This window comes from Carassius gibelio, chromosome A6 (assembly GCF_023724105.1).
Source record: "Carassius gibelio isolate Cgi1373 ecotype wild population from Czech Republic chromosome A6, carGib1.2-hapl.c, whole genome shotgun sequence".
Taxonomy (NCBI): Eukaryota; Metazoa; Chordata; class Actinopteri; order Cypriniformes; family Cyprinidae; genus Carassius; species Carassius gibelio.
In genome coordinates this window covers 5,644,385-5,657,092 of record NC_068376.1, presented here as the reverse complement: position 1 = coordinate 5,657,092, position 12,708 = coordinate 5,644,385, and the positions used below count along the sequence as shown (strand labels likewise).

At 35.6% G+C, this 12,708-nt stretch overlaps 1 protein-coding gene across 1 annotated transcript; it reads right to left on the bottom strand.

Annotated features, from left to right (window-relative positions):
- Positions 1–4,956: 4,956 nt before the first annotated feature.
- LOC128015132 (transcription factor Sox-21-A) lies at positions 4,957–6,237 on the bottom strand. The gene has a single exon (XM_052598817.1). It carries the CDS (start codon positions 5,775–5,777, stop codon positions 5,061–5,063), a length of 717 nt encoding a protein of 238 aa, XP_052454777.1. The 5' UTR covers positions 5,778–6,237; the 3' UTR covers positions 4,957–5,060.
- Between the last annotated feature and the right edge of the window lie 6,471 nt (positions 6,238–12,708).

The window sequence follows — 12,708 nt, the reverse complement described above, 5'->3', positions numbered from 1 at the left end:
CTTTGTTTGATGCTTTCTATTTATTTATTTATTTTTACTTGTATTTTGTTTTGTTTTGTTTTTGTTTTTTTACTTCTTTCGGCATAAAGCAAGAAATCTCAATACATTATGTTGCCATAAATGTTTATACATTTATATTTATAAATATTACTTTGCAATATTTTAAAAGTTTACATTTTTTGAGCTGTTGTTGTCGCACTAGATAATATAGCAGAACAGAATTTAAGGACATTATGCATCAACACAGAATTACAGCTTTTTTTCTCTAAAACTGTCACAACTTTATTGATATACAGAAAAAACAATATCTCGTGAAATCATAAATAAAAAAATTTACTGAAATCATTGCATTAAACAGACTGTGACTGAATGCAAGGCAGAAAAACATTTGAATTGCTGCCAAAATACACTTTTTCTGCTTCTTGGACCACATGGCGCTTCTGATCGTGTCAACACCAGCAGAAGCTTCTGTTGCCTCTCATCAGAAACTGAACCTTCATCCAGGTACTGCTTCAGATAGAGCCTCAGTCGTTCATTCTCCTGTAACAAAAGCGTTTTCTCTCGCTTCAGACACAAGTATTCAAGCTGAACCTTGTTGTAACGTTGCCAGAACTTCCCAAGAGGCAAATAATCATGCATTAGCTGGAGACAGAGGAAGTCAAAAGACAATAAATGCTACTCATCAGATTAATGCAATTAATCAGCATTGTCCACAATGTGATAGATTTCTGATTGAAACTGGATATCCATTAAGAAAATATATATAGGATAGTATATATTGGATAGTGGAAATCCACTGTATGCCAGAATGGAGGCAGATCTGTGCTCATTACCTGAGCGAGTTTCTCAGTCAGCGGCTCCATGGCATTGGCTCTCTCCTGATTCAGCTCTTCTTCACTCAGTGATGATGTGTAGAAGGGCAGAACCTTCTCAAACTCCGTCTCCAGCTTACAACACATCTCAGAGAGATGAATCAACCTTCCCCCTATTGAAGAGAGAGAAGTATGATCTCTACTCCCAATAAATATTCAAAGACCTGTTCAAAGAGCAAAGATATTTCTCTTGCCTGACCAAGTTTTCTATAAGCATAACAACACTGCAATTACCTTATCCCCTGAACTTTATTATGAGCTGGACTCTTTCTGGGCGAGCTCATCACGGCCTGAATGAAGCTGGTGAGCTGTTTCTCCTGTTTGACTGGAGCAGAGCACAGATGGACTCCTGCAAATGTTTGAAAACATTTTTCACATTTAAAATTGCAATAAAATCACGGCTATGAAACAACACAATTGTAAATATAAAGCTTCAAAGCAGTCAGCTACCACACTAGAGTTTTGTCTGACCTGCAACTTCTGAATGTGCTTCTAATGTGTGTCGATCTCTTTAGCACTTTGTTCGTCCTTGATTTTTGCAGAGACTCAGATGCAATGAATCTGTCTTTCATCTGGTGGACTCGTTATAGTGGTGTAACACATGCTGCAGTTCCCACCACAGTTTTTCCACAACCCCTTTCTTTGCTTATCCTCATTGTTCTGCAGAAACAAAACCAGCATCATTGTTTTACATTAAAACCATGATTGTGTCTTAATGGTACGTTGAATATTGGACATTTTACAAATTCTTGCATGCGTGAAATCTGTATTTATGTAATCCAATTTATATCGCATTGCATGTATAATTAGTGGAATATAGTGAATAAAAGTATATGTAATATGTAAATATGTCTTATTCATTATATAAAATATGAAACTAGTTTTTCCTTAAAACTGAATATTTACTCATCCTCAGGCCATCCAAGATGCACATGACATTATTCCTTCATAGGAAAAGATTTGGAGAAATGTAGCATTACATCACTTACTCCCCAGTGGATTCTCTGTAGTGAATGGGTGCCGTCAGAGAGAGAGTCCAAACAGCTGATAAAACATCACAGTAATCCACAAGAAATGTACTGTAAGTATTCCACAGTGTTTGTAATAAACAAATCCGTCATTTAGACATTTTCAACTTCAGACCACTGCTGCCATCTAAAAAAATCCATAGCATTGCTTTTTCAATTGAAAAAGTAATTTTTAAAGCAACAGTTTAAAGTTAAAAACACCTTAATGATGGAATTTTTTCATTGTTACAAACATGTAGCTTTGCACTATTATAATATGTAAATTGATGGATAGGAGTGGTGTGGATTACTTTTGGATTAATGTAGTTTTTATCAGCTGTTTGGACTCTCATTCTGATGGCACCCATTCACTGGAGAGGATCCAATGGTGACTAAATGATGTAATGCTAAATTTCGTCAAATCTGTTCTGCTAAAGAAGCAAACTCATCTACATCTAGGATGGCCTGAAGGTGAGTACATTTTCAGCAAATTTTCATTTCTCAGTGAACTGTTCTTTAACAGAATCATGACATAATTTTTGTTTGGAAAACAACAACAGAAACATCAATAAGAAGTAGAAGCGGATCTTATGATTTCTGTGATGTTTTGTGGTATTAGTTGGTGTGTCTTGCTTTAAATTTCAAAAATCCTTACGATAATATAAACATTTTAATAAATGATTAGAAAATATGCAAATCGAGCAAAACATTCAACCTCAAGCTGGCACCTTATCTTTGCATCAAGACACAATTAAAAACTGCCTGAGCTTGACTAGAGTTTTTTCCCCTGAAAGTCTAGTATACTAGTGTATATTTTACATAAATTTGTCGAGTGTTGCTCCCTCTTAGACAGATCAACCACCAAACTCTATATGAAATACACACACAAGCTTGTTGCTTCCAGACTCTCATAAAAGCTGAGGCATACCAACCTTCCTATTATTTAATGACAGTCTAGTATAATGTACATTAGAGGTTTGTGAATACATTAAATGTTCTTCAATGACGTTGTAACCTTAATGATGTTGTCTTTAGAGTCCAGGACTCTCTCAAAGTACGCACTGAGCACTGTCATGTCATTGTGTAGCTCTGTTGTCTTAGTCTGCATTAAATCAGCAAATAAGAAAATAAGTGACTGCACTGTCATATGGATCCAGAAGGGCGCGTGCATGTTTCAAATAACAGAAATTACTATGTAACTTGTGTCAGAAAATAAAAGTAAAAAAAAAAATAAATAATAAATCTATCTATAAAATGGAAAACAAAACATGAATCAGAGGTAACACTAATTGTTAGCAGCAGAGGGAGCTATGACCTTATGTGCGCATGTTCTTAGCCTAGGAAAAAAAAATTACAAAATGCTAATTATTTATACATATTTATAAATATAGAGTAGAAATTGTCAAATTGATTTATTTTTTTTATTTTTTAATTTTGTCTTATTTAAAAGGAGCATTAGATTTTTTTTCTTTGAGAATTATGTTTAATCAATGCAACATAATGACTGTATTTATTTTTATTTTTTTCCCAGGATGGCCTACTATTCTGTTTAAAATAAGTTTGTTTTATTTAACTCTAACCATGTTTTAAAGCTACCCCTGAAAATGGTAAGTTTATGTAAATCAATATAAAACTGTTTTATTGTTTAAAAAAAAGCATAAAAAACAGTTGCATCCCTGGAGCTTAATCATCCTGCTATTAATAAGGTGTTATCTTTATACTCTGCACATGATCTTTGTAACCTGTTGTCACTGCTGATAATAGATTGTGGAAAATACCACTGGTTTTAGTCAGTTGGCTTACATCCATAATATGTTATAACAATAATTTGTATTGCTTGACTTAAATATGTCAGTAATATCAGGTTGTACATGCTAAAAACTTTATTATTTATTATCTTAATTAATTTATTGATTTAATTTATGAACTTAAACTGACGGAATTGTGTGCTTGTGTTATTTAAAGAGAAGACAGAAGACCGAATGTAAATCTAAGTTAAAAAAATATATATTGATCTTATTTACTATGTGCCATTAACACTGTATGGGCAATATGCAGTTTAATTTATTATTATTTTAAAAATTGTTTTGAGAGACACATTTATTCCTTTATTCTTTGTCTCTTGAGTAGAGCCCACAAAAGGATGAGAAGTGCAAGTTAACTGATCACATGATCTGGTGAAAAGAAACTTCCCATTAGAAGCTAGTTGAGTCTGAGTCGCCTTTGTTTTGTATTTTCTGGGCTTTTCCTTCACTTCCCTCTTGAGAGCCTCATGAAGACGGTCTTGTTCTCTCGAATCATCACTGCTCACAGTCTGGACTGGTTAACTATCTGTTTAAGCTTTTGAACCAGCTGATGTTATAGAGCTGCTATTGATGGCTGTCCTCTCAACAGACTGTTTCCCTGTTTCCAGTCTGTCACTTGTCGTCTGTTTTTCTGTATCCTTCTGATTTATCAGGTCTATATGCTTCAAGGTTTTTTTTTTTTTTCAGAAAACATTATTTTAACAACAGGAAACAGATATTAGAAGGTGACTGGATGATGATTCCTTCTGGATTTGTGTCCACATGGGGTTATCTTTAGTTAAATCCACATACAACATACTCTGAACATGTGACAACAAAAACTTCAAGTAGTTCAAAGAGTGTTCATATCAGAATATCATATGTGTTCATACCTGCTATTTCTCATTATAAAGAAAATGTAATTTCAACAGAAAAACAATGTAAAATTCTACAGTAAAAATCTGTTAAGTGGTCAACTTTAAGTTACCTAACAGAAACAACAACAAAAAAACAATATATTATAATTATTGAAAAACATGATATGTAGTTTTATTGTAAAATTGCAGATTTGTTTATGAGCACGAAACTATTCGTGAAACTTATTCCTTCTGTGAACCATACATTTATGTTTGAGACATTTCTTGTTACTCTTATCAGTTATATACATTTGTGTGTGATATGTTGTTGAGTAATATTTATAGCATATTTTAAGCATTGTAAAATGTAACTACCAAATTTTTTTTATGGAAATGTAATAATAATAATAAAAAAAGAATAAACTCTTTCCACAAATAATATTTTAAACGTTTATTTATTTATTTTTTACAAAATGCAAAGCTTTAAACAAGTGCACGTGACCTTATAACACATGAACATTGTGGTCCTTTAATTTCCGGTCATATGGTCGCAGCGTACGTCAGGTAAGGTTCATGTTGAGCTTTGGTAATTCCTGGTAAAAACACGTAAGATGAAGGAACAACAGGTCCAGAACCAGGCCAGCCCATGCAGTTATAGGGCACCATGTGGCCCGGGTTACCCGGAGACGGGTGAGCGTGTGGCGCACCGGCCAGAACCCCCATCCCGGGAAACGCGGAGACTCCAGCGGGATACCCGAGCATTGAGTAATGTGGGAAAGGTGCAGGGGGTAATTCCAACATTTTGGAGGCCAGGTCGAGAAAAGGGTATGGGCTGGCGGACAGCTGGTGACTGAAAAACACCCGAGTAGCTGCGGCGACGGACGTTTTCTCCGCGCTCAGCGAGTCCGTCAGCGCGTCACCGGGTAAGCGCGCACTTTTCAACGGGTCACAGTCACCCAGATTGTACGTCACATTAAAATGATACCTGTCTTTTTTGATCAAGTTTTTGGGCTTTCGTCGCGGTCTGTATTTGTAATCCGGGTGTTCTTTCATGTGGACGGCTCTGAGGCGTTTGGCCTCGTCAATAAAGGGTCTTTTTTCAGAGTCTGAAAGCAGTTTCCATTCACCTCCGAGGCGTTTGCTGATCTCAGAGTTGTGCATCTTCGGGTTGTCCAGTGCCATCTTCCGTCTCTGGGCTCTAGACCACACCATAAAAGCGTTCATGGGACGTTTAACATGGTCCATAGGCTTTGCCATTTCTGAAACCGTTTCCTCTGCTGCTCCGTTTTCAGTTCAGTCCAAAGGAAAGCAGCCCTAAACTCCTTTGACGCACAGTTCAGTCAGTCCTGTCTGTGTTACCTTTGTAACATGGCACCAAAATCTGAGACTGCGCCTAGAAATGAAGCCTAAGTTTTCGACTGACTATTTGTCAAATATTAAGTGACTTACAAAATTCTGATATTCATCTCTTCAAACAAGTCCCAGTAGTTTGAGTTGTTATCCATTGGACGCACGGTGTGTATGGGAGTCTCTGAAGCAACCTAGCTTTAAATGTTCATCACTGCTTACCGCCTGCGCTGAGTTTTGAATGAAGTGGGCGTGTCCATTCGTCCTGAGACAGATGACGTCAATGTGGGTTCGTCCTGTGGAATCTACAAACGCTATGAGCAGCAGCACTGTGGGACAGGTTTGCATTTTTTTCAATGGCAGCCTTTCAAATACTAAATTTTTTTAAAAAAATCTTTAACAGATAAGTAATTTAATGTAAATTCAGATATGGCGTTAAACATTGAATCACTGAAAATGGCTTGTCATAGTTTATTAATATAATAACAATAATAGTCATCATAACCCTTACGAAAAAGTAGTATACTTCAAGTTTATTTTAATAAGTATATTTAAGTAAAGTTCAAGTATATTTGTAAGTATACTTTATGTAGCAAGTATACAAATATCAGTGTTCTAGTAGTAGGCTATACTGTAAAGTTACTGTTTCAATACTCATTTGGAATAATTTGGCCCACTTTCTAGTATATACTTTTAAGTATACTTTAAGTATAACAGTAGCAAACATTGAGTACACTATTAGTTTACCTCCATGTTTGTAGTTTGTACTACTATTATACTAAAAGTTAACTTATAGGTTTACTGATAGTTTACTAATTAAATACTTTGTACACTGAAGTATAGTCTCAGTAAACTACTAGTCTAGTAGTTTTATACTGTAAGTATACTCATAAGTTTTCTTTAAGTGAACTTTTCATCATACTTTAAGTACCCTATTAACCCTATTTAACACTTTAATGTGTTTCAAAAAAATAAAGAAATAACATTTTTGAACAAATAGCTGAAAAAACACTATGAATTGGATTCAGAATGATAATCAGCACATCAGAAATTGGCTGTAATTATTACCTCTTCATCGGCTGACATTTTATTCTATAACATTACAGTTTTGATGCTGTTTCATGTCAGATGATTATGTTACATGTGTTAGTATCTGTAGTTCCTTTTTTCTTCTTCACTTGTTTTTTTTTTTTAATTCTGTGCAGAAGATGTGTACTAGCGCCCTCTACTGTATAACAATGAAAACAGATTCTAGGAATAGAGTTCAAATATATTTAGAATTTTTGTAAGTATAAGTCAAGTTAAAAATTTCATTTTAAGTATATTTATGAGGAGTACATGAAGCCCATGTCTGAGAAGTTCATAAAAAGTATAAACTAAAAGCATATTTTTACGTATTTTTTAAAAGAAGTATACTAATAGCACACTTGAATAAACTTCTTTTTCGTAAGGGAATGTTATACAAATCCAAACTATCTTATCTTATTTTCTAACTAATCTATCTATCTAATAAATAAAACTCAACAGAAAAGAGGTTGCTGCTTTTGTTTTGTTAACTCAGTGCTTAACCAATAGGCTGCAACCATTTCCCAGAGTTACTGTGCCAATAAAAGGCACCCCGACAAGTTCAAATAACCTTGTGTCCATAACTATGCTCATATGTGTTTCTCTGTTACCATGTGATTAAAATATAATCTTTTGAATGGACTTCAATATTAGAGGGTTGCTGGAGAAAGAAAGTGCTTATTATTAAGACAAGAAAATGGAAATTGAACACTCTTTTGTTTCTTTTAATGGTGTCTCTTTGTATAAACTTTAATCTCCGTAATCTTTTTGTAACCATGGATGTATTTGTATACAATATATCTGCTTCAGTCAAACAGTCTCACATCCTTATAATATAAACTATACCTAAGCCCAAATTACAATTGTGCTGTTTAGCTGTTATACTTTTTAATTGCTGTTCTAAAAATTAAATAAATTTGTGTCACATGATGTATACTGTCATGTTTTTATTGCCGAAATAATTCCTGCATGTCATTTAGATTCAATTTGATGAGTTCATGTGAAAAAAGTGCAGAACAGTACTGTTTATTTTAGAGATAGTATTCCATAAACTAGTATTCGTTACAAACATATCTCTTTTTTCACTTAAGTGCAATTAACTAGCCAATGTGTTTTGCATACACAAATAAACAAGAATTCAAACAATGTTTTCATCCAAAGGAAGTGATAAGATCCTTTTGTAATTGTTCATTTGGAGCGGTCCCACGCTGAGAACTAGGAGGTGTCAGTCATGAGTCAGGACCACACCAGAACAGAATGCTCCGGAGTAATTAAAGGAACAAATAACTCTTAAAACCGGCTCTGTGTTTAGCCTCCCTTTATTCTCCTGAAAACATCTTGGAACACATCTTGGATTTGCATGAGTGCTCTTGGTTATCTCTCAAAGAGAAGCTTATGTAGCAGAAAGGAAAAGAAAGTCCTTTGGAGAAAGAGGAAGAAAAGGACAATGCGTTAAAAGGAGAAATCCTTTAATTTTCAGCTAGAAGACGGGCCATTGTAGGTCCAGCTTTCAGTACTTTATCTCCACTGCACTTCGACAGAACCACCAAAGCTTTTAGTGCTCATAACATTTGTGTTCTGAAGAGCAAGTGTGTGTAGAAAGAATCAGTTACAGTCCTGCACCAAATCCTGTGCATTCTTTGGTTGCATCATTGCATATTTGAACACTTTCCAAAAGTGACAATTAAGGACAATTCCATTCTGAGAACAACTGAGGGACTCGTACACAACTATTACAAAAGCTGAAAACATTCAGCGATGCTCAAGAAGCCAAAACAGTTGGGGGTGTAAACTTTTCAACAGGATGATGACGTGGACATGTGGTTGTTGTTGTTTTTTTCTTCTCATTGAGTACTGTGTTTCAGAAGTTACATAAGGTTTGCATGTTCCCCAGATGACAAGATAAAATTCATAACCCAATAGGTAATATAAGGGAATATAAACTTTTGTACTGGTTCATGTGTGACTGCGGACTATGTAAACATCTGATTTAAACTAAATAAAAAACAAAATGCAATTTTTATGATATGCCTTATTATTTGTTAAAATTATTAAAATCTTGCATATGATGCAAGAAGTATGTAAAATTATGAGCAGAACTGTTACTGTAACTGGTGTTCTCTGTGTTTTTTCTTTTCTTTCTTGGTGTAACTAATAAATTGATATTGGTCAATGGTTTGACTCTACATTTAATCTGAAGATAAAGCAGTAAAATTATACTGTGTGAAATCACCTTTACATTTCTGTGAAGTAAACAGCATGTGTTCATTGGTAAACACAAACACACACACACATTGGTTCAATAGCAAGTTCACTGGTGACAGAAAACTAAACATAAAGTGAAAACACGAATAATCAAACATATAGGGAGAATAAAGTCATAAATATGAAATTCGGGAAGAAAAAAAAATCGAATTTGGCTTGAAAAAGCCTTGAATGAAAGTTTGAAGCAGTTGTAAAAGCTAATAACATAAGCATGTTGCTAGCATGTTGTTAGTATAATTAGCATGTTGCTAACATGTTTCTAGAATGATTAATCTGGTTCTAGCATGATTAGCAAATTGTTATCATGTTGCTATCATGTTTATAGCACAGTTAACACACTGCTATGCTTTTAGCATGATTATTGTATTGCTAGCATGTTTTTAGCATGATTAGTATGTTGCTAGCATGTTGTTAGTGTGTTTCTAACATGATTAGCATGTTGCTAACATGATTTAACATATTAATAATAAAAAAATGACATGACATTTAGAAAAAAGCAAATATGAAATTCAATGGATTTCCGGGTTTCTCAGCAGCAGAAGTTGTCATAGGGTAACTGAACAAATGTATCTTTTTGCAATCACATTTGCTCAAAAGCAAAAGTCCATGATAGTGTTTTCTGAAGAAAGAAAAAAGTGTGTGGTGTTCATGTGTGGTCCAAAGTTCAGTGTAACTGTAAATTTGAACTGGATTGGTCACAACTCAGGAACTTGAGCTGGAATTTAAAACATTATTACAGTAAGAGGAATTTATTGAAAGTATTTTGAAGAAATTCAACACAAGTAATGCATCCCATGCCTGTCCATAAGAACTATAGAAAGGCTTTGTCATGACAATTTTAACAAACTTTGCTTTTCTAGTAAAGATTACAATTACTTTAATATGTTCTTCATTACATTTAAATTCAAATGGCATTTTTGCTGAAGTTGGAATTCTCAATTCTGAATGGTGCACCACCGTCAGGGTTGTGCCAGTCATGAAACGTGAGTCACAAATTCCACTTAAAATGTCTAAAACATACAGTGTCCCTGAAGATGGAGGACATGCAGTATCGACCACAACGTACGGCCACCCAGCGGCTGACATGCTTTCGGCCCGCCGTTACAGGGGTCCTGAGTCTTCTCACCCGCTCCAGCGTCGAGCACTCAGGACTCCCACAAGGAACCCAGAATCCAGCTGACATCACAAGCTGTTTTGTTGGCTGTCCTTTGTAGGCCGTAATGAATCCAGTGAATGTGAAAGGAGATAAAAGGACAGCTCCGGTGAGAGTGAAGGATGGTCACACTGTGTGGCTAATGTTCTGAAGGCTTTCACTGCGGAGAATGGGAACAATGGGAGCAAATGGCAGGACAATGACCAGTGTTTTTGTCCACTCAATTTGTCTTGAGGTCCTTCAACCTAATCACATTCACTCAGAGTCATTTGAAGGTTTTGTTTGAAAGAGAAACTGCTGAGAGTTTGGGCCTGTGAACAAAAGGACAGAAAGGGGAAGAATCAACATCTATCACCATGACAGCCGGACTTTCAGACAGGGATTTGGGTCCAAAGAAAACATGGGATGAATGGAGAGAAAGCCAACGTTAATTCTCTCAAAAAGTCACAGGACATGCTCGACCATCACGTGCGTGAGAACGGCTTGAATTGTTGTTGAAGTTCTTTGTTAACGAGACTATGAAACCTTGAAGACGTTTTTGGTTAAGGTTAAGTTTTACAATTAATGACAAAGCAAAACAGTGAATTAAACAGAAATTTTTTTTTTAAGTAGAAAGACGTAAATCATTTGTACAATGTCCATTCGAATATATTATTCAAAGAATATTGTTAGTTATCAGAGTTGAAATTATTTTTAATTGTGGTAGCTTCAATTTAATAGAAAATCCTTTAAATGATCAGAAATAATTTATTTTCAAATTGTACACATGCACTGGAAGTCTAGGGGCAACACATTCTGCAGGGTTGATGCCGTCAGTACTCGTTTCAAACTGGGAAAACTCTTCAAGCGTGCAATCAGTTAACAGTCTACACTGTCAGCTCAGACTTCAGTCGGCCGAAGGCGAACCAAACAGCTGCTTTCTACATCACACTGATCTCTAAACGCATGGTCACCTTCATCAGGACATTGTGCAGCTTTGCGACTGATATTAAGACCGTGCCATAAAGCAGAGAATGGGGGTGGTAGCATGACAAATGCTCCTCTCCTTGTTCCTTTAAGAGATTTGCACCAGAAAAAGCAATTTCTGTCAGAAGGAGTTTTGTTTAGAAGACTTAACTTTAGTCCTTTTGTTCCGTTGTGTCAGAAAAACATAAGGAAATGGCACAAATAAAATGACACGACTCCTATAATAATTACTCCTGAAATTATTAGGAAACTTGGGCTACACCGACAATCTCTGAATGTCATCACATGAGAACACAAAATACCAAAATCAAGCACTGTGTGCAGAAACGAACTTTTCTGAGCTTACTTACTGAAGCCACTTGTTCTAATTATTTGATATCTAATGCAATGACATTCAAAGTGTGCAAATGCTTTTTGATGCCACTGTGCAAAACAGTTAAGAAACTATCAGAAATGGTAATAATCTTAGTAAGATATTGCAATTGCCACTTCAAATGACAAGGACAGGCATCAAAATCACAAGATCAATGCATAGAAATCAAAGTAACTCTGGCCTACTTCACATGCTTGAGAGAGAGAGAGAGAGATCGTGTGTGTTTGTGTTCAGCTTTGCCATGAGATCATCACTGTAAGGGAAGCATACCACATATCTCCCATAATAATGGATCTGGCTATCCTTTCATATCTTCTCTCAGTTTTTGCGCATTACCAGAGTGTATTGAAAGTGCTTTTTCAATGAAGAAGTAAAGGCAAGCATTCCTTCTTGTGCACACCTTTGAACTGAACACAATAGGATCGTCTACTGCAAAGATCTCACACTTTTGTTTGTCCATCCAGGAGGAGAAAGGCCTACAGTATCGCTTACACTCCAGAGATGATGGTTACGATTACAGACAAAGCCACAAATGTGGAGGACAAGAGGCTGTGATTCGATGCCTGCTTGCCTTTACACATCGCCTCTTGTTCTCAGTCAATCCAGGCTTTTGCCTTCAGGTTAATTCCTTTATGCCCTAACATAACATAGTCTCAAAACACCATGGGACACGGATGACAGACTGTAAACAAATACCTGCTGTCACCTCCGGCACCAAATCTTGAAGACATTATGGAGCGGGATGTAAGGTGACATAGTTTTTTTCTTCTCCCCGTTATTGGAATACAGGGGGTTTCCCAGCTGTAATCAATCCATGTGGAAACAGAGGTTAGGATAACATACAAAGCCCAGTGACATGATTAGGGTTAACATGTTCTAGTGTGTTTTATACACACACACACACACACACATATATATATATATAAATTAAAAATGTAAATTAAGTATGCACTTGTGATCTGTATGTAAATTCCATAAAAAAGCTATTTTCATTAAATCGGCACAGTTCAAGCTTCATA